The sequence below is a fragment of the Suricata suricatta genome, chromosome 1 (genome assembly GCF_006229205.1).
Source record: "Suricata suricatta isolate VVHF042 chromosome 1, meerkat_22Aug2017_6uvM2_HiC, whole genome shotgun sequence".
In the NCBI taxonomy this organism is placed as follows: domain Eukaryota; kingdom Metazoa; phylum Chordata; class Mammalia; order Carnivora; family Herpestidae; genus Suricata; species Suricata suricatta.
The window spans coordinates 52,313,317-52,339,098 of record NC_043700.1 but is presented as its reverse complement, the minus strand read 5'-3'; the positions used below and the strand labels follow the sequence as shown (position 1 = coordinate 52,339,098).

The window sequence follows — 25,782 nt, the reverse complement described above, 5'->3', positions numbered from 1 at the left end:
ATATATATATATATATATATATATATAGCTATTCTGTAGATAAACTGGAATTTATCTAGCAGCTAGTCAATCTAGCAGGATTATGTAGAAATTCAGAGTTGTGCTAAATATTGAAATTCCTATCATTTTTTCATTCAGTTATCCTAAAAATTTGGACTTTTCAAAATCTGATCATCAAAGCAGATTGGGAAATTCTGATAAAAGAGAATATTATATACCTTTTTCTCTTTTCTTAATAAATTCCCTCACCCTCACCCTGCACACAAAGCAGTAAATAATAAACTCTCAATAATTTTTTATTATTTCTTGATTAACTCCTATAGTTAGCCAAAATTAAATAAATATTCTCTACCATAAGGTTAGTTGCATATAAAATAATTCTTGTTCTCTTTAGTTGCCAAGTTAATGTAAAAAAACTGAAGACCATTAGCCTGCACACATATTAGTTTCTTACCAATTAGTCTGATATTGAAATTTAGTATTTTTAGGTTGTTTTTAAAGAAGTGAGAGGGGAAGGATAAGCATACTAGAGTATTATCAAGCACGCACATCCACTTGTGGGGAGACCACTGGTTCTGAGGCCTAACTGTTTACTGACTCCAGAGATTCAATTTAGTGATGTAGCTCAACAATATATTTTTGAAGAAATGAAAACGCAGGTTAAGCCTTTCATTTTTACTGCCAGTATTTCAATAAAAAATGGTAACAAAACAAAGTGCTGTTTTTCTTCCAAAAAAACCACTATTGGCTATTTTTATGAGTCAATATGAACTAGATGTCCACCAAAAAGCTATTTATTTTCTAAAAGCCTCCACTGCCACAATTAGGAAAAAGAACAAACTCCAAAAATCATGTTTTTAAATATATTGTAGATCTGTTGAAGCAATCAGAAAATAATTCAAACTATAATTCCAGACACAGAAGAGCTCTTTTTAGGTGTCCTGACGATTTTTGAGAACAATTTGTAGATTTTCAGTGTGGAACTGAGGATCAGTCGGACTTGGCCTGGGTAGAAGGACTTTCACTAAGGGAAAGAATCCAGCAAGTTTTTGGCAACTGTGTGGGGTTAACACAGTTGGAAACTAGAGGACCCCTAAGTATACATAATGACCTATTTTCCACCTACATGGGCTAAATTCTGAGGTGGTATTTTGCCAGAGGATTCTAAAAACAAAGCGAAAACTCCCAAGACTTTATAGTGCTTAGTGGACAAAAGTCTGGCTAGATGGAGAGAGTCTGTCACAAATATAAGACTGATCTCTTCCTAAAGATATCTGCCATTTTTTTGAAGTTATATTGGTGGGAATGTAGAGACACAAACTCAAAACCAGCAAAAAGCAGAAATTAATCTTCCATGGTCTTTCAGGTCTAAGGACACAGAGACAGACCACCAAGCCCTCAATCAAGAGTCATGAAATGATGTCTGAAGAACAAGAATGAGCCAGAGGTGAACTGGGTCTTACTAAAACTTTACAACACTGGCTGGATACATACAGCTTATTCCTTCACTGGATTAAGATAACTCCTTATCCTTCTACCTGTTAGAGGTGTTGATTCTGCCTAATAGAGGAAAGGTCAAATCCTCTTGGTATATCATCTGGCACACATCATAATAAAAAATTTGAAAACTGAGGCCCCTGGGGATCTCAGTTGTTTGAGTCCAACTCTTGGTTTCGGCTCAGGTCATAATCAGCTCAGGGCTATGGAATTGAGCCCTCTGTTAGGCACCACAGTAGCCTGCTTGAGATTCTCTCTCTCACTCTTAAATAAATAAATAAATAAATAAATAAATAAATAAACAAAATATGAAAACTAAAGACAAAATCTTAAAAGGACCAGAGAAAAAAGATATACATTTTAAAAGCAGTAAGTCTAAATGCTGACTCTTCAGTAGAACTATGAAATCCCGAAGACGATTGGATGACATCTTTAAATTGCTAAAGGAAAAAAAAACTGCTAACCTTGAGTTTTATATCTGGGGGAAAAGTTTTTAAGATTAAGGCAAAATAAAGTTTTTTGACAAAAGGTGAAAGAAGTCACTGCCAATAGTCCTGATTGATGAAAATGATCCTATTTCTTCAGGGGAAAAAAACACAAGCAAGGGTAATTAAATAAATTTAAAAAGACTATTACTTGTTTAAAACCACAATAATAATGTCTTGTGGGTTTTTATAACCTGTGTAAGTGGAATACGTAACAATAGCGTGAATGGTAAGAGGGATAAGGGTCTTTCATTATTCAAAAAGTGATAAAGTTAATAACATGTATAAAACTGTATGTCCAGCATGCTATACTTTAGGGTGCTAGTTAAATAGGTGTGTGTGTGTGTGTGCGCGCCCAAAAACTCACCTTTTTGCACATAGGCTACCGGGTCTTAAATTAGTCTATGCTAAAAAAAAAGCAACCAGTGGTGAATGGCTATTAAGCATACTGAAATATGTTTTAACATCATTAATCATTAGGAAAATGCAAATGAAAACCACAATAAGATTACCACTTCAGACCCACTAGGATGGCTGTAATTTAAAAAGACAGAAAATAGCAAGTGTTGGTGAAGATGTGAAAAATTTGGAACATTCATATATTATGTATGTAATGTAAAATAGTACAGTCAGCATATTAAATAGTTTGGCAGCTTCTAAAAATTTAAACACGCATTTACCTAGCAATTCCACTCCTATGCATCTACCCAAGAAAAATGAACACCTATGTCCACAAAAAAACTTGCATGTGAATATTTACAGCAACTTTATTTGTAATAGCCCAAAACCAGAAACAATCCAAATGTCCACTAACTAAGGAATAAGTAAAAAAAAAAAAAAGTAAAAAAATTCTAGTGCATCTGTACACTAGAATACAATTCATCAATAGAAATGAATGGAGGGGAAAAAAAGAAAATAAACACTAATACAAGCTATAACATAGATGAACCTTAAAAATTTGCTAAGTGAAAGAAGCCAGACACAAAAGCCAACATATTGCATGATTCCGTCTACATGAAATTTCTAGAAAAGGCAAATACAGGGGCACCTGGGTGGCTCAGTCAGTTAAGTGTCCAACTCTTGATTTTGGCTCAGCGCGTGATCTCACAGTTCATGGGTTTGAGCTCCTCATTGGGCTCTGTGTTGACATCGCAAAGCCTGCCTGGGATCCTTTCCTTTTCACTCTGCCCCTCTCCCGGGCCATTCTCTCCCCTCTCTCCCTCTTGCTCTCTCTCTCTCTCAAAATAAATAAACCTTAAAAAAAAGAAAAGGCAAATATATACATTCAAAGCAGAAGGCTGTTGCCCTAGGGCTAGAGGTGGGAGCAGGAGGCTAACTATAGAAGCATGATGGAACTTCCTTAGGTGATAGAAATGTTCTAAAACTGGATTACAATGATGGCTGCACAATTATATATAGTAACAAAAAACTCATTAAGCTGTACACTTATACTGGGTGAAATGTATGTACATTTTACCTCAATGGAGTGTTTGGTTTTTTTTTTAAGCCAGTGACATTTTTCCATCAGCAGAGCACTATATCAAAATGGTAAACAATTTACATTTTAACAATGAGAGCTGCAGAAGACTATATGACATGTAGGCATCACTTGAGAGGAAGTGAACACTACTTTTCTATTTCAGGAAATAGGTTAAGAGTGTCAGCAGCTCTTGAATTATAATATCATTGTTAGTTTGGCCCATAATTGGCTGAATATCGCTTTCATACAATAGGAAAATAATTCTTTTGTAGATAATTTTTTGGAGGTGTTTCTGGTTAATCTGTTGTATATAAATATACTGACCTTACATGATAGTTTTGAGTTTGGTAATGACTAAAATTTCATTGAGTTTGCTAATGACTAAAATTTCATATTAATATGAATATAAATGTGGCATAACTTTGTCTTCTAAATAATTTTGTTACCAAAAAAATAAAAATAAATTATTTTGTTACTATGCCTAGTAGTTTGATTGTATTTAAAAATATGTTCGAAAGCAATAGGAAAATTTCAGATGTAGTTTTATAAATATCCATCTAAATTTAAAGCTAGAATTCTAATTAGATTGAAAAATGCACTATGAATAGTTGAAGATGGGACTAATTAATTTAAAAAAATGGGTTTCCCCTATTATCCAAAAGTAAAACGTTCTATGAAGCCTTTCAGATACTGAAGTAGTATACAGGGAAGAGTATCCCCCGTTTTCCAAAAATTCAAGTTACACCAGTTTACTTTTATAAAAGGTTTATGGTGTAGTAATGGCTTTTTTCTGTAAAACAAATATCTTGTTTCTTTTGATCCGTGAGAACAGGTAGGTCTTTCCCAAAAGTGAAATGCTGTAACAAACTTTCAGAAAGTGGGGGATACCTGTATATACTCTGTGACTAGTAAGACAAACTGAAAGTTTACAGGACAGTAAAAATTGAAGTGACCTTTGCGGAGAACTTCAACAACCAGGACTTTCTGTAACCAGTTCTCTGGACAATGATCCAACCTTTGTAAAGACACAGCAATATTCTGTCTGTTCAGTAAAGTCTAGGCTTATCTCATTCCCCATTCAGGAGGGTTTTGGTCTCCAGGATCTTGGGAATGGAGTAAAGTTAACCCTAATATTTGAGTCTGCTCTCCCTGTTGATGATGAAATAAAACACAAGGCTATTCACAAAATAGCACTGCACATCCTAAAATACAGTAACTTCATGAAAAATTTAAACCTATGGACATCCAAAATGTCTATATTATGTCTAAAGCAAATGAGAGAAAAAGACACTGGAAAACATCCATGTTGATTTATTAAATTTTTAAAAATATTTATTTTCTAGAGAGAGAGAAAGAGAGAGTGAGTGGTGGAGATGCAGTCAGAAAAGGAGACACAGAACCTGAAGCAGGCTCCAGGCTCTGAGTTGTCAGCACAGAGCCCGACATGGGCCTCGAACCCATGAACCAAGAAATGATGATCTGACCTGAAGTCAGACACTTAACTGACTGAGCTGCCTAGGCAACCCCATACGTGCTGATCTATGAGAGAGGAGATGAGCAAAGAAGATAGGGCACAGAGGCCACAGGTAGGGAAGTGATAGTGATAAGTAGTGATAACAAGGGAGAATCATGGGGCAGGGGGCACAAAGTGACAGATGTTTGGAGAGGGACATCAGATTTTATAAACTTAATGGCTAACACCATCTGTATTTAACAATAGCATATGATACCCAATACCATTTATTTAAAATACTGTCTGCTTTGTGCCAGGCACTGTTCTAAGTACTCTAAAAACATTAACTCATTTAATCCTAATAATGCTCCTGAGATCAATATACTATTATCTATCTTCATTTTATAGGGAAAGTCATTTAAGCAAAAAGTTATTTGCCCAAGGTCACATGATCAGTCAGTATCCAGATAGGAAAAGAGAAACCAAGCTTGGTATTTCAGAGGTAATGTTATTACCTCTATTAGTGAGGGAATTTTTACAGAAAGTCTGGAAGAACAACAAGGAGGAAGGTATTATCCAAAGAGAACAGCAAGCAGAGCCAGAATCCTAGCACTGGAGGAACAAAGGAGAAAGTAGTAGTATCCAAAGCCTACACACACTGTGCTTCTGAGGCTTTTGGAAGTTAGCTGTTGCGTTAGTAGGACTACCATTTCTCCCTGCTTTGCAAGAAGCTAGCAGCCTTCAGATGCACACACACCCCCACCCCCACCTCCTGGAACCAGGGTAGAGGAGCACAGTGTTGCTGAAGTTGAAAAATGCCTCCATCCTCGTCTCATCTTTTAATCTCCCAGTAGCAGAATGGAACTAGAGGCCAACTGGCAAGTGAATCTGGGAAATGATTTTCAGGACTCCAGTACCCTTACACTACAGAGGAGAGGGTAGAAAAAGCTGACAGACAACAGACACAACAGCATGGTTGAACAACTGGCAGAGCTTAAATCTCACGTATTCTGCCTCCTGAGTCCATGCTCTCAACTGCAATACGATGCTGTAACACTGTGATCTACCGTAAGAGTATTCCGTACATTTTTAAATCAATGTCTGGTCATAACTGCAGCTGGCAGCAAAGAAATTACAGGAATTTATTAAATATTCAACGACTATTTAGCAAGATCCTACTTTATGCCAGGCACTGTCCTAAAAATATGATGGGGAGAAAAAGAAAAAAGAGGAAGAGAGCTCCTTTCTCCCTGCTCCAGATGGAAGAAAATTCCCTGGGGAGGATTCCACTGGCTGGGTTTGAATCATGTGTCCACCCACTGAACTAAGCATTTTATTTTATTTTATTTTATTATTTTAATTTTATTATAGATTTTTTTTAAGATTTTTTAAATGTTTATTTATTTTTGAGAGAGAGAGAAACACACACACAGAGCACAAGCAGGGGTGGGGCAGAGAGACGGAGACACAGGCTCCAAAGCAGGCTCCAGACTAGGAGATAACAGCTCAGAGCCTGACACATGACTTGAAGCCACGAGCTATGAGATCATGACCTGAGCCAAAGTCTGATGCTCAACCAACTGAGCTACTCAGGAGCCCCTGAACTAAGCATTTTAGCTGAGGCGTGGGTATTGGGGAAACAACCTGGTGGAAATGCCCACTATAATCCTGAGACAAGGATTTGAGTGCAAGCAGTTTTCTGGAAGATTCAGGAAACATGGAAAGGAAGTAGGAAAGTAAGAGAAGGGAAGGCAATAAATAAAGGGTACCTTATCAAGCCAGCAATCACACTGGTAATGACTGGAGCATAATCCCATGGGAAATTCTCAGGCATTTGCAAATTGCCCTGATTACACAGGGACAGGGCTGCCTTCCATGCTTGAGAGAAAAGAGATGCACAAACTGGCAGCTAGAAATCTGCCTGAGCACACTGAAGTGGTAGAAGACAGAGAGGTATGGGAAGAAATCTATAAGGCCTTAATTTCTTAATTTTTTCATCAGAAAAACATTTCTTTTGCACATAGTTATGATTGCAAAACAAATAAAAGTTTTATAATGTAGAAAATATAATACAAAGGATTATTGTTTACAAGTTTCTTGGACAGGGAATGTGTATCTTGTTTTATATCTCTCATAGGACCTGGCACACTGCTATATATATGTCCCAGGCTTATAGATTTACTGAATGAATCTGTCAATTTAATGAATGCCTGAACATATTCATTGGTTTACAAAGGTGGGATTATTTTGAAACTATCATTACCATCAATAAGTCATTTGTTAACTTCTGAAAGAATTTTTTATCTGTTTCAAGAATTTAAGCAACGTGGTCTTGTTCTTTTCCTTCTATCACTCTTCTTAAATCTGGACCATTGATAACTTTGTTAATTGCCTACCTGATAACCTTCCTCCTTTAAAAAATATCTAGATTACAAATAGGGTATTGATATGGCTGCTTCAAACCAATCATGAGAATGCTAAATCAAGAGAATGCTACTCTGATTAGCATGAGGAAAAGACAAGAAAATCATAGACACCAACCCTGACATTGTTGAACTGCTCAAGTCCCAGTAGCAATCTTCCCTCAGCCTTATTACATCAGAAAAATAAACTCCTGTTAGTACTGTTAAAAAGGTATTCAGTTATACCTAGCTGGTGTTTCATAACTTTTAAAGAGCATCTTTTCCCCTTTTGCATTGCAACCCCAAGACAAGTCATCTTATTTCTGGAGTAAATTATTTAAGATAAATTCATCAGGAACCCCAGAGGAGGACTAAGTGTTTGGCCATTCTAGTTTTAATCCTTCTGGATTTTCCTCTAAGGAAAGATCATAATATTCCCCATGGCTCTCTACCAATGTTCTCCCCTTCAATATTCACTTTGATATTTTAAGACTTACATCTAAAGAAGCTCAGGAGAGCCATATCACTGAGAAGGCTGTAGTGGGATGTTGGCCTTTCAGAGAGTTAATGTAGCATATAGCATAACTACATAACTAGGATGTGATCTCATCCTACACAGCCGCTTTGCTTGCTCAGCTATATTTAAAACACACACACACACACACACACACACACACACATACACACACACATTCTCTGTTCTCCCTCCAGAATATATTCTGAATTTCACTACTTACTTCCATATCGACTTTCATCACATAAGTTCACAAGTTCAAGTTCAAGCCACAGTCAAGTCCCAGTTCCAGGAACTCTAGGCAGTCACAGCCTGTCCACCACAGAATAGTAAGAATGATCTTCTCAAAACAAATCAGATCAATCATTTCCCAGCATAAAACTTTTCAATGGCATACCATTTACATAAAACAAAATCTAACACCTTATCATTACATACAGTGTCCTGTGTGATCTGCCCTCTTCCCAACTCTTTAACTTCATCCCCAGTCACCCTCCCTCTCACTCACTATGCTATAGCTCTGTAGATAATCTTTCAGTTCCTCAAACACATCAAAAACTTTTTTGCCTGAAGGCCCTTTGCACAAGCTATTCCATCTCTAGATTGGCCTTACCTTCTTTCTCATCACTGCTAGCTCCCTCACTTTAGATTTAAGCTTAAATATAAAGTTCACTGCCCAATTTTCTCTCATAACACTTAGGACATTAATCACTTTCTGTAATACTATATGTATTAGTTTGCTTATTAGTTTAGTATATATACTGTCAACTAGATCCCAAGAGGGCAGAAATACGGTTCTTTCTCCTCCTTTAACAGAGCATTTGGCATGTAATTTGAATTAAATGAATGATTCAATTATTAGCAGTGATTTTACTTGAAAGCAATCCCCAGATCCCAAACTGGATTATTTGCATCTTTCATGTAAAAGGGGGACATGTGATTGCAACTTCTGCATTATGATAAACTAGATACTTCCATTTCTCCAAAAATTAGTTCTTGAGTAAATTATCCTTTTTAATGCAGTAGGATGGCAAAAAAGAAGAAGAAGAAGAAGAAGAAGAAGAAGAAGAAGAAGAAGAAGAAGAAGAAGAAGAAGGAAATATCTAAGGAATTTCCTCCTGCCAGCTAAATAAGGGCCAGAGAGACACACCAACCATGAGCTAAACTCAGAATTGCTACCTTTTAGTGGTAAGTAAATCTGAGGACCATGAGAACAAATGCCCAAACCAGTAGTTTACAAAACAAATAAGGGAAAATGAATTGGGGACATTAAAGAAAGAAACTATAATGGTAGTGTGTTGGCGGCACACTTGTTCTCTTGGCAGAAACATGAAAATCCTCACTATGGAAAATGTCCCAAATTAACCTTAAGAGAAAAATCACAGATTGGTCAAATAAACTACAAAATCAAAGATGACCAAGTACATGAGGAAGAAACTGAACACCCAAGGAATTCAGATATTACAGTCATTAGATTCAGAATAGTAAAAACACATTTTTTAGTAAGAAAAAGAGTGAGGTTATAAAGATGAAGAAGCAACAGGTGTCAATCAGGAATGATCAGAAAGATCTAAAAAATAACTAAATGGATCCTTCAAACATAAAGGACACAATTGTTGAAACCTCAGTAAACAGGCTAAACCAATTAGAGCTGAAAACAAAATTAACAAACCGGAGGATATTATTGAAATTACCTAGAATGAAGCACAGAAGAATGAGATGGAAATATAAATAATGAAGCTGAGGAAGTCTGAAAATAGAACAATGTTTATCAATATTCCAAAATGGTTAGTCCTAGAAAAAAAAAGAATAAAGCAAGAAATAGTATTATTTTAATTTTAAAATAATGACAAGGGTGCCTGGGTGGCTCAATTGGTTGAGCATCCAACTCTTGATTTTAGCTCAGTTCATGATCTCAGGGTTGTGAGATCAAGTCCCGTGTCGGGCTCTGTGCTGAGTGTGGAGTCTGCTTAAGATTCTTTCTTTCCTTCTGCACCTCTCCTCAGCTCATGGTCTCTCTCTAAAAACAAAATAAAAAATAACCTGTGTGGCTCAGTCAGTTGAGCGTCTGACTGACTCAGGTCATGATCTCGTGGTCTGTGGGGTTCAAGCCCCACATTGGGCTCGATACTGTCATAACAGCTCAGAGCCTGGAGCCTGCTTCGTATTCTGTGTCTCCCTCTCTCTCTCCCCCTCCCCAGCTCATGCTCTCTCTCTCTCTCAAAAAATAAACATTAGAAAAACTTAAAAATAAAATAAAAAATAACATGAATTCAAAATTAGGAAGTATAAAGTAACTCAAGTAGTTTAGTAAAAGGAAACTCACAACACAGACACTGCATAATATCAAAGATAAATGATTTTGAAAAAAGCAAGAGAGAAAAGACAGCTCACCTACCAAGAAAAATAGACTGATAGCAGACTTCTCAATAGCAACCATGGAAGCCAGAAGACAGTGAAATAATACCTGTCAAATGCTGAGAGAATGACTCATCCTAGAACTGTTAGCAACCAACAAAACTATCTTTAAAGATAAAGGTGACGGGTACCTGGTGGCTCAGTCAGTTAAGTGTCTGACTTCAGTTCAGGTCATGATCTCACTGTTTGTGGGTTCGAGCCCCGTATCGGGCTCTGTGATGACAGTTCAGAGCCTGGAGCCTGTTTCGGATTCTGTGTCTCCCTCTCTCTGCCCCTCCCCTGCCTGTGCTGTCTCTCTGTCTCTCAAAAATAAATAAAATGTAAAAAAAATAATAATAAATTTAAAAAAAAAAAAGACAGGTGAATAAAAATATTTTAAGATGAAGGAAAATTGTGAGATCAATAGACTAGCACTAGAGACTTCTCAAGTATGTACTATAAGAAGAAAAATAATCCTAAAGTACCGTATAAATACAAGAAAGAATAATGGGTTTATCTTATATATATTTTTAATGGACACAAGTCCTTTTTTTTTTTAAGCCTATTTATTTGTTGAGAGAGAGAGAAAGAGCATGCAAGCAGGGGAGGAGCAGAGAGAGAGAGAGAATCCCAAGCAGGCTTTGTACTCTGAATGTAGAGCCCAACACAGCTCAGTCTCACGAACTGTGAGACCATGACCTTAGTTGAAATCAAGACTTGGACACTTAACTAACCGAGCCACCCTGGGACCCCAAATAATCAGCATAAAAAAAAAAGCCAAACAGTTACAGTTGTCAGAATGAGAAAAGGAAGATAGGTAAGAAGAAAATAACTAGTCAAGCAGAAAGAAACAAGGAAAAGTGTAAAATACAGAAAAGAGCATGAGAAAAATGTGACAAAGTGAAAAACTCTAACATTCATGTAACTCGTCTCAGAAAGTGAAGACAGAAAATGGGGGAAAGGTATATTTGAAGACATAATAGCCAAGAGTTTTACACAACTGATAAAAGACACCCATAGGTTTAAAAAAAACAAAGAAAGGAAAGGGTGCATGGGTGGCTCAGTCAGTTAAGCATCTGACTTCATCTCAGGTCATGATATCATGGTTCATGAGTTTGAGCCCCACATGAGGCTTAATGCTGTCAGCACAGAGCCCACTCTGGATCCTCTGTCCTGACCCCCCACCCGCCCCAACGCTATCGACCCTTTCCCACTGGTTCTCTCTCTCTCAAAATAAATAATTAAAAAAAAAAAAGAATGAACCTCAGCCTAAGTGTACTTTATGCACTTACACAAAAATTAATTCATTTTGGATAATATAAGTAAATGTAACATGTAAAACTATACAATTTTTAGGGAAAAAAACACACGAGAATATCTTTGAGATCCAAATGTAAGAGTTCTTAACACCAAAAGCACAGTCTATGAAAGGACAACCTGATAAACTGGACCTCATCAAAACTAAAAAAATTTGCTTTGTGGAGAACATTAAGACAGGATGAAAAGGCAAGTCACACACTGGAAAAAAATTATGACAAAGGACTAATATCTGTATTACATGAAGAACTCTCAAACCCCAACAACTTTTTAAAAAGTCCAATTAGAAAATGAACAAAAGAGATGAACTGGAACTCATCAAAGCAGATATATAGATGATGAAAATTATGGAAATTCAAATTAAAACCCTGACAAAAGATCACTACACACCTATCAGAATGGCTAAAATAAAAACTGACAACACCCAGTGCTGACAAGAAGACACAGAAGCTGAACTCTCACACTTTGCTGCTGACAGTATAAAATGGTACAGCCACTCTGAAAACAGTTGCAGTTTTTAAACATCTAAATATGAAACTACAGACAGCCTAGCAATTGCACACTTGGGAATTTAGCCCAGAAAAATGACTTGTGTTCACACAAAAAGTTGTACATGAACATTTATAGCACCTTTATTCATAATATCCCCAAGCTATAAACAACCCAAAGGTCCCTCAGCAACTGAATGGTTAAACAGACTGTTCTATATCCATACAAACTACTCAGAAAAAAAAGGGGGGGGAGGACAAATTATTGATATATGCAACAACCTGGTTGAATCTCCAGAGTGTTATGTTGAATTAAGAAAAACAATCCCAAAATGTCACATACTATATACTTCCATGTATTTTTTTTATATTTTGTTTTGAAATGACAAAATTATAGAAATGAAGAACAGCTTAGTTGTTGTCGGGGGGTCACGGGAGGTGTGGCTATAAAGGACAAGATGAAAGATCCCTGTGGTGATGGAAACATTCTGGATCTGACTAGATCAATGTCAATTCCCAGGTGCAAGGTTGTACACAGTTCTGCAAGAGGAAACTGGGTAAAAGGTACACAGAATCTCTCTGTGATATATCTTACAATTGTATCACAATCTAAAATTATCTCAAAATAAAACAAGTTCATTTAAAAAATTACAATAAGCTAATGGAGGGGGAAATGGAATGATAAAAAAAATATTCAAACAGTTTTTTTAGAAAGGCAAAAAGCAAAACAACATAGGACAGATGAAACAAATGCAAGACAAATGGTAAGATGGTAGTTTTAAATTCAGATACTTTCAGTAAATATACTAAATATTTCAGTTAAAAGACAAAGATTGTCAGACTAAGATTACAAAAGCAAAACCCAATCATATGCTGCTTAAGATACACCATCAGTATGGCACTGAAAAAGTGGAAATAAAAGGATAGGAAAAGATCTATCATAAAAGCATTAACCAAAAAAATCTAGTATTGTTACTCAAATGTCAAAAGTCAAATTTATATCAACATTACTAGAAATAAAAAGAATATTTCATAAAAGAACCTACCAAAAGAGTATAAAGATCCTACACATTAAAAGATAGAAACATCATGGTCAATCAACTTGAAATTTTATATGAAATGGACTAATTCTTTGAAAACACATCTTCACAAAACTGACAGGTGTCAGAATATCTGAATGGTTTTTATCTATTAATAACTTTAGTCCCTATTTACCCTTCCCATGAAGAAAACTTAGGGCACACAGTGGTTTACCAATAAAGTCTATCAAGCATATAGGAAGTTCACAGATTCTTCCAAAGAATACAAAAAGAGGAAACACTGTGAACTTGTGAAGTAAACAAAACATTGGTAACTAGGGTTGTCCAGCTAATCTGAATTTCAGATAAATGATGAATGAGGTTCTAGTGTAATGTATTGCACAGGATACCCACATATTAAAACATATTGTTTATTTGAAATTCAAATTTAATGGAGTGTTCCATATTTTATTTGCTAAATCTGGAACTGTATTGATAATATTTCCTGATAAGGGCTTTACAAGGAAAGTAAATTACAGGTCAGTGTCTCATGAATATACAGGCAGCAGTCCTAAACATAATATTGATCAATTAAATCCACCAACACAGAAAAAGAGTAACATCATGATTAATTTGACATTCTTCCACAAATGCAAGATTAGTTTCACCATCAAAAAACAAAAGTGAAAGAACTAGAAACAAATGTAATATATAATGTATAATAAGTTAAATTTGACACCTTGTTTAAGAATTCAAATTGATTTGTAGATTCAATGCAAGGGCAATATATCTCCCAGCAGGCTTTCAAGGTGGGGAGTCCTAGTACTGATTACTTGGTTCCTTCAAATTTCTAAAAGTATGGTTTCAGAGATAATATGATCCCACAGTAGGGTCTGAAGGATGAATAGAGTGGATAGTGTAATAGGAAGGGATGGCAATTGCCAACGAAGAAGTAGCAGGTAAAGAGCGCTCATGCTTTAAGCAGTAGAGTTTGTTGTGAGTGGCTCAGCAATGCAGAAGCATAGAGTGTAACATGAGAAGTGGTATCCCAGAGACTATAGAGCCAGGCAGGGGCCAATGTATAAAGGGCTTAGACTTTATCTTGCAGATCATGAGCAATAATGGAAGCGGGGAAAGGGAAGGAGTTTTTAAGCATGGGAAGTAATGGGAGGCAAAGAAGTGGATATAAGTGTACATACACTACTCTTTTAAAGAGCTTGACTATTAAGGAAATCAGACAGCTTGGGTAAATATTTAGAGGGCCTCCTAGAATTAAGTAAGGGTGCTGGTTTGGATGTGGTATTTGTTTTAGTATGGGAGAAACTTGCAGCTTGTAGAAAGAGACAAGATACAAGAAAGAGGGAACGGTAATGGAACAAAAAACTTTTGGAAAGGAGTGGTAATAAACAAAAAATAAAACAAAGACAACTTTGTGAGATTTATCAGAATGCAGATTGTTTTGTTGGTGGGCACAAGACAACCAGAGAATTTCTGATGGTTAGCATCAATTTTCTTTGTTAAATAGCCAGCTGGTTTTTCAGTTAAAATAAGAGGGCAGAAAAAGTATTGACGATTTGATATTAGCTAGGGATGGTTACAAGAACCTACAGTGAAGCACTCTGGATAAAAGGGCAGTCAAGTAAGATTGGGCTGACATAGGGCTGATTTTTGCCAAGCAGGTTGAGAAGGAAGGTCTTCAAGGGAATTGAAGATAACTAAAGTGGCTAAAGTGACAGAACATAGGATAAGAATAGAAAACCCCTAAAGAGTTCATTTCTCATTATGTCCATATATCCTGAAGTCACTGTTGCTAGGTATATAGGAGTGACACTTTCTCTAGCTAGACTGAATTGTTAATCTTACATACCAATGACAAAAATAGACATATTTTGTCTTTTTCCTTATCACAACTGTATCATTAATTTGCCCTCATTTTTTAAATGCTTTTTAAAAATTTTTTGACATTTATTCATTTTTTGAGAGACAGAGAGAGACAGATCATGAGCAGGGGAGGAGCAGAGAGAGAGGGAGACATAGAATCTGAAATAGGCTCCAGGCTCTGAACTGTCAGCATAGAGCCTGATGCGGGGCTCGAACCCACGAACCGGAGATCATGACCTGTGCCGAAGTCAGTCGTCGGTCGCTTAACCTACTGAGCCACCCAGGCGCCCCTAAAATGTTTATTTTTGGGAGGGCGTGCAGGTGCACATATGCGTGCGTGTGAGGGGGTGGGGCAGAGAAAGGGGGGACAAGATCCAGAGAGGATCCAAGCAGGCTCCCTGCTCATAACAGGGAGCCCAGTGCTAGGACAGGACTCAGGAACTGCAGGATCACGAATGGACAATGGATGGAGCCACCCAGACGCCCCAACCCTCATAGAAAAACAAAACAAAACAGGCCTTTTAATGGGCTAAACATATTAACTGTATCAAAGATACCCTAGGATTAAAATAAATGTAGCAAGAACTATTGGTATTACAAGCAAAAATTCACAGAAGCGCACAAATAGTCCACACTGAACACTCATCAGGGTTCTGTTCCATATAAATACAAAATATACCCTATCACTAGGCATGACTTAACAAAAATCTAATTATATGCTTTGTGGCAAAAACTTCGAACATTTCCTCCAAGGTTAGGGAAGCAGCCGGTATGGGACCACTTTACTCTGACACCAACTTCTTAGTTCAAGGTTCCCAGGATCACCCTTAGGTTTGATAATTTACTCAAAGGGCTCAGTGAACTCACTGAACGCTGTTACTCTCACAGTTAGGGTCGCAGCAAAAGGATACAGAAAAAAATCAGCCAATGGAATTGGTGCACAGGGCAGAGTTCAGGAAAGTTACATTTGTGGAGCTTCCAGTTGTCCTGTCCTTGTTGAGTTGTAGACAGTGTTACTTTCCCGGAAATGTTGCCAACGGGGAAGCTTTTTTGAGCCATAGTTTCCGTAGTTTGTATTGGGGCTAGCTATGTAGATATGGGTGACTGCCTTTGTGGCAGGTTTTTAGTATCCAACCCCTCCAGAGGTAGAGAGGATTCCATGTGGCTCTAAGCCCCCATCATAAATCACATTGTCAGACTGCTCAGTGTGGCCCAAAGCTCCAGGTAAACAAAGCCACTCTGCTTGGAGATCACCTCCTAGGACATGAGAGCAAAGACCAGACCTATTTTTTGAGTAAAGTTAATTCTTTACTGTGTATCCCTAAAATGTCAAAATAACCAATTCTCTGATTAGATTCATATAAAAAGTAGACATTAATAACCTGTTTTCTAGCTTCATCCTACCAGAGTCTTATCTTTATTACTTCTTTGTGATTTTTGCCTCACAGGATGAATGCTGCAGTAAGTTTTTCAAATTCATGTTGGGATACAGAATTATAAATTTCATTTATGATAATATTTTGGTAAATTTCCATCTTTTGTAGGAAAATTGTCCACCCTATCTCACAATTTGCTCACTGTATTTTTGAGTGGATATTGTGCAGGTAACTTTCATAATCCTATTTGAATGAGTTGAATTTTCCTGGACTATAATCAGAAGTAGAAAGGCAGGCCGCGGTGGCTTTACAGAAATCATCTTTCATGGGTTCTCTGCTGTTGCTATGTCGAAAGACTATTTCTTTAAAATATGGCAACTCTATGAAGCCACACGCGCTTTGCTTCTCATTACCTAACCTGGTTCTGAAGGGGTTCTACACAGAGTCCTTGACTTCTTGATTTACTCACAGGCCACAGGGAGACAATTTCCCTTCAAAGATATTATTGCTTTTAGAAAAGTATTTTACTGGCACTTTTTAAAATCTATCTCTGATTAGGCACTTTCTATCCTCTCTCTCCCTTGTCAGTGTTTGGATTCTGTTCAATCTCTGTTCTTTCTCAAAATGTTCTGTTGACTTCCTAAATGGGCTTGCCGCCTAGTGCTTCTGGTCTCACTTGCCTTTTGTAGCATTCGTGTAATTTTGGAGTTTGGTGTTTTATATGTCAGCTGTTTGCTGAAAATTCAGTGTCTGTGAATTTATTTCCACTCTCCTTTCTGCTCTGGATTGGTCAAAAGAGAATGAATGAAAAACTTCAGAACTAAGCAGACTTTGTGTTCTTTCAGGATGCTAACATAAATAAATTTTTCAAAAGATTTGAAGAAATTCTCTGAAAGTCCTATGATTATTGACTTCAGATAACGAGCAAGAATGTTATAGTTGTCAGAAACCAAATTAGAGCCAATTATTTAGATGTTCATATCCTCTATGACTTTAAGGCTATGTGTAGAAATAATGCAACAAATTGGTTTTAGTGAAAAATTTGAGACATATAGTATAGAAAAAATTTTAATGGAAGAAGCTCAGACAGAAGCAGCACTTTATTCTGTGGCCAAAAAAAAAAAAAAAACCCCAAAAAAAACCCCCAAGAATTTTTAGTAAACTATTTTTCCTGAACTCACACAAGTAAAACAGTGTACAGGACGTTTGAGATCTTACTGGATTATGGATGAAGGGATTTTCTAAGAATTCTTTTCTGATCCTGGAGATTTAATGCTATGTCCAGGCTTTTTTTCATGATTAGAACCATTCCATCTTGGTAGTCAGCCACAGATATTTTTGTACCCAGAACAAGTTCCAACATTACCTGGGAGTCATGTTGCTTTCTGCATGCTTCATGCTCTGATAAGAAAATCACAGTGGAAACAGCAGCGATATGCTGACCCAAACGTTACACTCTGAATATCAGTGATTATTGTTTTAACATAAATATTACTAGTTATAACCAGGAAACTTGAGGTGAGAAGAAAAACCAAGCGCTTGGTAGTCACACGGATCTAGGGTTAGAGTCCAGTATGCACTAACCCTAGTGAAAACTCCCCCTCTATGAAAGGACCCCAAGAAGCATTGTCCAAAAGTGAGGATATGGACTGGAATCATTTGGTTGGCTCAGAATCCTCAAGCCTTAGTTGACTACTAGCACCCTTTGGACCTGGAAGAAGGAAATGAAACTCCTCTCTGGAGAAACATAGAATCATTCAGTATTTCAGATTATTTCTATAATTAATTTTTCAAATAAAATGAACAGCAAACAAAGACAATAGGATGCAAGAAGAATTGAGAATGAGCCAACAACAGTAGAAACAAAAGACAAACAGACTTAATAACAAACATGATCCAAAATATCACTCTGTGTGCTATGGTCATGGAAGAAAAAAGTCAAGCTTAAAAATTTTGTCCAGGAACTAAAAACTATAGAAAGTGACATGTTTTAACCAAAGATAAATGTAAAATAAAATAATAGAATAACTAAAAGTATAAAAATTGTGGATAAACTTAAAGCCTATCTAAAGAGAATGAGTAACTGAAAGATAGGCTGAAAGAAACAACACACAATGAGGGAAGGAAAAAATAAAATTAAAAATTAAAAATATTGAAGACCGAGCAAGAGACATGAAGGATATATTGGGATACATAGAGTTCCAAAAATGGAGAGAATATGAACAGAAATTATACATGAAGATAATAGATAAGAACTTGTGAGAACTGATTAAAGCTATTAATCTGTAATTTAAGAAGCCAAATAAAGTACTTTTCTTTCTTTTTTTTAAGGGCATATTATTCAAGTAAAATCCAGAAAATCAAGGAGAAAAACTTAAAAGAAGCCTGGGTGACTCAGTCACTTGAGCATAGGACTCTTTTTTTTTTAATGTTTTTTATTTATTTTTGAGAGACAGCGTGAGCAGGGGAGGGTCAGAGAGAGAGGGAGATACAGAATCTGAAGCAGGCTCCAGGCTCTGAGCTAGCTGTCAGCACAGAGCCCAACGCGGGGCCCGAACCCACGAACTGTGAGATCATGACCTGAGCTGAAGCCAGATGCTTAACCGACTGAGCCACCCAGGCATCCCAGGACTCTTGATTTTAATTCAGGTCATGATCTCGCAGTTCCTGGGATGGAGCCCTGCATGGGGCTCCATGCTGTCAGTGCAGAGCCTGCTTAAGATCTTCTCTCTCCCTCTCTATCCCTTCTCTGTTTGGATTCTCTCTTTGTCTGTCTCTCTCTCTCTCTCCCCGTCTCAAAATAAATAAACTTTAAAATAAATAAAAGAAGCCAGGCGCAGGAGATGACCCTCAAAAGAACCTGCGCTTTCTGGAAAGAAGGCAAAGTAAAGATTAATATTGGACTTAAAAAGTAAGGATATTTGCCATATATTTTAGGGTCAGAGTTGATCCTTGATTGAGCAACATGGGTTTTGAACTTCACAGGTTCGGTTATATGGGGATTTTTTGCAGCACAGTGCTTCTCTTCTAATTTTTATAACAACATTTCTTTTCTTTACTTTATTGTAAGAATACTGTACATAATACATATACCCATGCAAAATATATGTTAACCAGCTATTCATGTTAACATGGTATCAGTAAGGCTTCTGGTCAACAGCAGGCTCTTGGTAATTGAGTTTTGGGGGAGTCAAAAGTTACACACAGTTTTCTGACTGTATGAGGGGTGAGCACCCCTAAACCCCACATTGTTCAAGGGTCAACTGTATATCATGCAAACGCCAAGTAAAAAGCAGGTTGTGTAACTATATTAATACCAACCAGGCAAAATAGAATTTAAGGGTAATAAAACCATTACAGAGATAAGGAAGGTCATTTCAGAATGTTAAAATATTAGTTCCAGGTTCATATAACAATCTAAATGTGTGTCAACTAAATAACAGTCTCAATATATATATAATAAACATTAACAGAATGAAAAGGAGAAACAAATTTACAAGCTTGCAGAGGATATTTTAACTTACTAATTTGTAGAACAAGCAGACAAAAAGTCTCTAAGGATACATTAAAGTGAATAACACAATTAATAGGACCCAGTGGGCATAAATGGAATACTAACCTAATAGGAGAATATAAAGTGTTTTTAAACACAGAATGTTTTAAAAAATTAACCATATTCTTGGTTAAAAAGCCAACCACAATAAATTTTAAAGGATTTAAGTCATACATATTTCAATAATGACAATGCAAATGTGAAATCAGTAAAGGTAGCAGATCTTCTGCATGTTTGGAAATTAAGAAGTGTATATCCAAATAAGTATGCATCAGGGTGAGTGGGTAGATCAGTTGGTTAAGCGTCTATTGATTTCACCTCAGGTCATGATCTCATAGTTTGTGGGTTCAAGCCCCGTATCCAGCTCTGTGCTAACAGCAAAGAGCCTGCTTGGGATGTGCTGACAGCACGGAGCCTGCTTATGATTCTCTCTCCTTCCCTCTCTGTCTGCCCCTCCCCCACTCATGTTCATGCTTTCTCTCAAAATAAATAAACAACAACAAAAAAATAACCAGGAGAGAATTTAAATAACACTTTGAGCTCGATGATAACAATACATATCAGGACTTGTGGGATACAGGCAAAGCAGTATTTATAGGGAAAGACATAACTTCTAATCCACATATTCGTAAAGAAGTTGGTAAAAGAACAGCAAAATAAAGTAGAAGGAAATAATAAAGGAAAAAGAAAAAATTTAATAGAAACTATGAATAAAACTAAAACTGGTCCTTTAAAAGGCCTAATGAAATTGATAAAACACTCTGGTGACATCTGATCCAAAAAAGAGAGAAAGTATATCCAGAATGAAAGGAGAAATGATGATACAAATCTAGTGTACATTAAAAAACATAAGAGGATATTTATGAGCAAGTAAACAGTATAAACATTTGGGAACAAAAAGACAAAAATATCTGTCTCAAACACTATATATATAGTGGTGAAACACACAGTTTTTCTTTTGAGACTGGGAACAGGACAAGGACTTCTGCTAATACCACTTCTTTTCTAATACTGGTCTGGAATCCTGGCCATTTAGTAGAATAAGAAAGAAAAGCAAAAAAATTAGAAATGAAGGAACAATACTTAATATGTGCAAATGATGTGATTAAGTGCACTGATAATCTAAATGAATATATAAATTATTAGGAGCAGGAAATTTCATGAATAGGAAAGTTTGCTGAATCCAAACATTATTTTGGGAAAAAATCAGCTTAATTTCTATATATGGGCAACAAAGAAAATGGAACATTAAAAAGATGCCACTTACAATAGCATCAGCAATATCAAGTACATATCGGTAAGTCTAATAAAAGATATACAAAACTTTTGCAAAATGACCAAATTCTATTAGGAGACATTACAGAAGATCTGAATGAATTGAAAAATATATCATGTTCATGGATTAGAAGGCTCAGTACTGTAAAGATGTCTATTCTCTCCTAGGTTAATTGTGGATTCAATGCAATGTTAACCAAAAATCCCATAAGGCTCTGTTGTTGTATCATTTGTTTTGTTTTCTTCTTTCTGGATGTGGGTAGCAGTTATATAGATGTTTATTTTTCCATAACTACTTAAACTGGACATTTATGTTTTACGTACTTTTTGTATGCTTGCTTTATTTTAAGTAAAAGCATGGTGTAAAACAGTGTAATAAAATAGAATCATTCAGATAGATGCATATACTAGCATACAATTTTTCTCTAGAAGTAAACACGAGAAGTTGTTAACATTGCTTGCTTTTAGGGACAGGGATTTGAAAAAAAGGAAAGGAAATTTTTTTCATATTGAACCTTCTGTATTATTTGAATATCCTAATCATGTTTATATTAGGATTATGGGTCAATATGTGAAGTTTTATAAATTTAAGAAAGTTAATTATTTATTTTAAAGTAAAACCAGAAAAATTCAATTATGTTAAAAGGTCCAGACATAAGGAAGGCAGGGAAAAATACTTTTTAAAGAATCATATTACAACCATTTCAGAAAGCAAATATTTTAATGCTACCAACAACCTCCCTATAACTTAGGTTTCACAAATCAGTTTTTCTATTTTGTCTACTATGAGGTAGGATTACTATGAGTTAATGGATTTAAGCTTCAGAGTCCCTCACTTGGACAGGGTCTTTTAAAGGTTTGTGTCTAATTTTGAATTTATAATTTTAAATACTTTTTTTAAAGAAGAACCCCTCATGTGCTCCTGGGTGCCTAAGTCAGTTGAGCATCTGGCTCTTGATTTTGGCTTGGATTATGATTTCACAGTTCATGGGTTCGGGCCCCACATCAGGCATTTGTGCTGACAAGCATAGAGCCTGCTTCGGATTCTCTCTCGCACTCTTCTCTGCCCCTCTCTGCTCATACTCTATTTAAACCTAAAAAAAAAAAAAAAAAAAAAAAAAAAGACCCCTCAAACTATAGAAGTTTGATGCTTCCCAAAACCTGATTTCAACCTAGGCTGAGAATACTGCAAGGAAGGAATTCTTACCTGTCCTGAAAATGAAGATTTGTAGAAATAAACAATGAACTATGGTTGCTATGAAAATTTCTTTGTCTGAATAATAGATTCACTTGTAGATATATTTTAAAGCAGGCATTGAGAATTTCAATTCACCTATTCTAAGAATGCTTTCGACTTGCCAGAGATGAATCATTGCCTCCTGTGCACTATATTTGTACCCTTTCTCTCATTTTATTGAGGCATGTGTTTTAGTCTGTTTGGGCTGCTAAAAAACACCATAGACTGGGGGCTTATAAACAACAGGAAGATAGTTCTCCTAGTTCTAGAAGTTGGGAAGTTCAAGACCAAGGTGCTGGCAGATTTATGTCTGGTGAGTTGGTTTCCTTCTTCATAAATGCTGTCGTGTACTTGTATCCTCACAGAACAAAAGGAATGAGGAAGCTCTCAGGAGCCTCTTTCATGAGGGCACTAATCCCATTCATGTGGGCTCCACTTCATGGCCTACCCACCTCCCCAAGATGCTTCCTCTGAATACCGCAACACTGAGGATTAGGTTTCAATATAGGAATGGTGGGGTGAGAGGAGACACACATTCAGTCTTTGGAAGCATGTCTACTCTACTAGACGGTGAACTCTAAAATGCTAAGATCCTGTTCCAATTATTTTTGTATCCCAGGGCCTAGAAAAGATCCTAGTAGGCAATAAAGGAGTGTTTAATTGGATCTTTTTAAAACACTGTATTGTGTGTAAAGGAGGCCTAGCCACAGATCATTACTTCGGTAAAATTCATATGACACTGATACACTGCTAAACCATACACACATATATGAACTAATGTGATCATATTTTGCAGGAGACAGATTTTAAACTTCTAAGGGCAAGGACCAAACAATATTATGAATTATTTTAAAAACAAAAATGTGGAAATCCAATATCCTGACACATTTCAGATTTTTTTTAAATAAATAAAAACTTACAAATATAACAGGCTCCACCTTTAAACCATTCACAGATACTATCCATGGCCTCTCTCCTGAGAGATGAACCCCAACATGAAGTTGGAGTGTATCCATCCTGTCCATATGTTCTCATTTTTAACCACCTGAGAAAATATATCCACAAATAATAGATACTAGTCTTCTAAGTTTAATAGATTAAGCCAGCATTACCTAATACAAATCTGTGTACCACATATTTTTTAAACATTTAAATATCCTCATAGCCACATTTCAAACAACAGAAGCAGGTAAAATTTCTTTTCATGTTGTATTTCATTTAAACCAGTATGTTCAAAATATTATCATTTCAATATGTAATAATGTAAAAATAATTTATTAACTATTGAATATACTCAAAAATTTTTTTTCTGGTACAAGTCTTTGAAATCCTGCTAGTATTTCACACATCACATCTCAAATTGGATTCTAAATTTAGATTTCACAAAAGTTCAAAGAATATATTCACATACCCAAGTTGTTCCAAAGACACTTAAAGGTTTTCCAATAACTGATATCCATTTTTAAAATTTAAATTAGTTAAATCTAACAATTAGGTTTTTCAGTAGAAATAACCACATTTCGGGTGCTCAATAGCCACATATGGCTAGCGGACACCCTGTTATCTTAAAAAAATAACACAAAATACTTACCATTCAGAATCGTTCTTTTGCCCATTCAATTTCTGCAAAATTTTAACGCCTCCCCCCGCCCCCACCTTTGCCATATCTAGAAAGGAAAAGCACAAACGGAATAGATGACTTTGAATTTCAGGGCAGGTGACATTTACAATTTTAAAAATATCATTTATCACTAAATTCAGTAAACCGAAAAGAACTTTCAAAATAACTTACGGCTTCGAATTTTTGTTTAAACAATGAGATTGCTAAACAGGATACATCTGATAAAAAATAATGACGCGCTGTAACCAGCAAAGGTGCAGCTTTCACATCAGCTGCTCCCATTCTTCTACCCTGCCCTGCACAGGCACGCGCTCCCAGGCACGCACGCACACACACGCAAAGGCGCGCACAGACACGTATCTACATCCGCGCACACACACACACACGCTCGCTCCCCGGCAAGCACCCGGGCGCTGGCGGACACCCAAGGACATGCGGTTTCTCTCTCCCCTCTCGCTCCGCAGAGCGAACGCCGGGAAGTTTCTGAGGAGCACTCACGCTACCTCGGTATTGGTGGGGTCCCACATCCCCTTCTGAAGGAGACTGGACTCCGCCCCATTAGAGGAGAAACTGCAAAGGTTGGAAGTGGAGGCGGAAAGAAGCCCTGTTATAAACCAACCAGTCAGCCGCTCCACCTCAGGAAACGGACGACTTTGTGCGCCCAAGAATGAAACCAGAATGAAACGTATTCCTTGCCGGAATGTGCAAGATTTAAAAAGGGCCTTAGGCTGAGGCACTTGGGAAGAAGCCCTGTCATGGTCGAGGTCGAGACGGACGTTTCCTCCTAAGCAGGCGCCCCTGAACAATCTGGTGCGTCAATGAACGGAACTGTTATCCAGCAGCCGCGTTGGCTGCAGGACCTCCAGGACCCGAAGAGGGCCAGCTTGCATGAATTTTACTTGGTTTGGGTTTCCTACAAAAGCACGGCCACAGCAAAAAATCTTTTTCCACAGATATGAAAAGCCCCGAAACTTTTTTACTCCACACCTTCACTCTCCTCCCCTCTTAACCCCAGCCTCGAGCAGTTTGCGCTTCGCCTCTGGAGCTGAGTGACCTTTTCGTCTAGAATGCCAACTCTGCAAAATTCCGGTAGCTATACACAAACCAACTTCCCGGGAGGGACAAGAAACGAGAAAACATCACAACCCTCAAATACACGCCCCTGTTTTTCCAGTGCTTTAAAAAAAAAAAAAGTAGACGAAGAGCCCAGCCCCTCGCTACGCGATGCATGCTAGGACAAGTAGTTCTCCCAATCCTCGAGGCGCCGAGTCAGGGAAGAACTCAGGTTAAGTCTCCTGCATAGAACTACAATTCCCGTGATGCCCTGCAACAGATGTAAGGGGCGGAACAGGAGAGGACGCATCGCGCTTGCGCAAGACTGGGGGCAGGAGGGAGGCGGAGGCGCCCGGGTCCAACTGCTGAAGCGTCTCCATGTGACAGTGAGTGGGGTCCTAACTCCTGGCGCCGCCCGACTCTGGTTCTTAACCCAGAGCAGTGTCCACTGTCCCGGCGCCAGCAGACACCAGCCGGCTAGGGCACTTGGTGTTGGGCCGTGCCGCCGGAGGAACTGTCGCCGCCGAGTCAGGTGTCTGAGATACCCCGCGGAGACCCCAGAGTCTCCGGAGAGAGGGGGAGCGCCGAGGCGAGCGGGGATTTCTGTCAGCGCCGGTGTCCCAGAGCTCGGAGACATGAACGGCTTCACGCCTGAGGAGATGAGCCGCGGCGGGGACGCGGCAGCCGCCGTGGCCGCCGTAGTCGCCGCCGCCGCCGCCGCCGCCGCTTCGGCG

At 37.5% G+C, this 25,782-nt stretch overlaps 1 protein-coding gene and 2 long non-coding RNA genes across 3 annotated transcripts in view; 2 read left to right on the top strand and 1 right to left on the bottom strand.

The window, feature by feature from the left end:
• The window catches only part of LOC115291199, a 1,825-nt gene extending 193 nt beyond the window's left edge, over nucleotides 1-1,632 (top strand). The window contains exon 2 of the long non-coding RNA XR_003908389.1: nucleotides 1,367-1,632. This is a non-coding gene — a long non-coding RNA (uncharacterized LOC115291199). The remainder of the gene's footprint in view (nucleotides 1-1,366) is intronic.
• A 21,748-nt stretch (nucleotides 1,633-23,380) lies between these two features.
• LOC115291205 lies at nucleotides 23,381-24,279 on the bottom strand. The gene is made up of 3 exons (XR_003908391.1): nucleotides 24,167-24,279; nucleotides 23,966-24,041; nucleotides 23,381-23,419 (listed from the first exon to the last, which is right to left on the bottom strand). It is a non-coding gene; the product is annotated as an uncharacterized LOC115291205 (long non-coding RNA).
• A 1,076-nt stretch (nucleotides 24,280-25,355) lies between these two features.
• Nucleotides 25,356-25,782, top strand: part of SAP30 (Sin3A associated protein 30) — a 5,742-nt gene continuing 5,315 nt past the window's right edge. Inside the window, exon 1 of the mRNA XM_029938738.1 lies at nucleotides 25,356-25,781. Within this exon, the coding sequence (XP_029794598.1) occupies nucleotides 25,684-25,781 (98 nt within the window). The 5' untranslated portion in view covers nucleotides 25,356-25,683. The remainder of the gene's footprint in view (nucleotide 25,782) is intronic.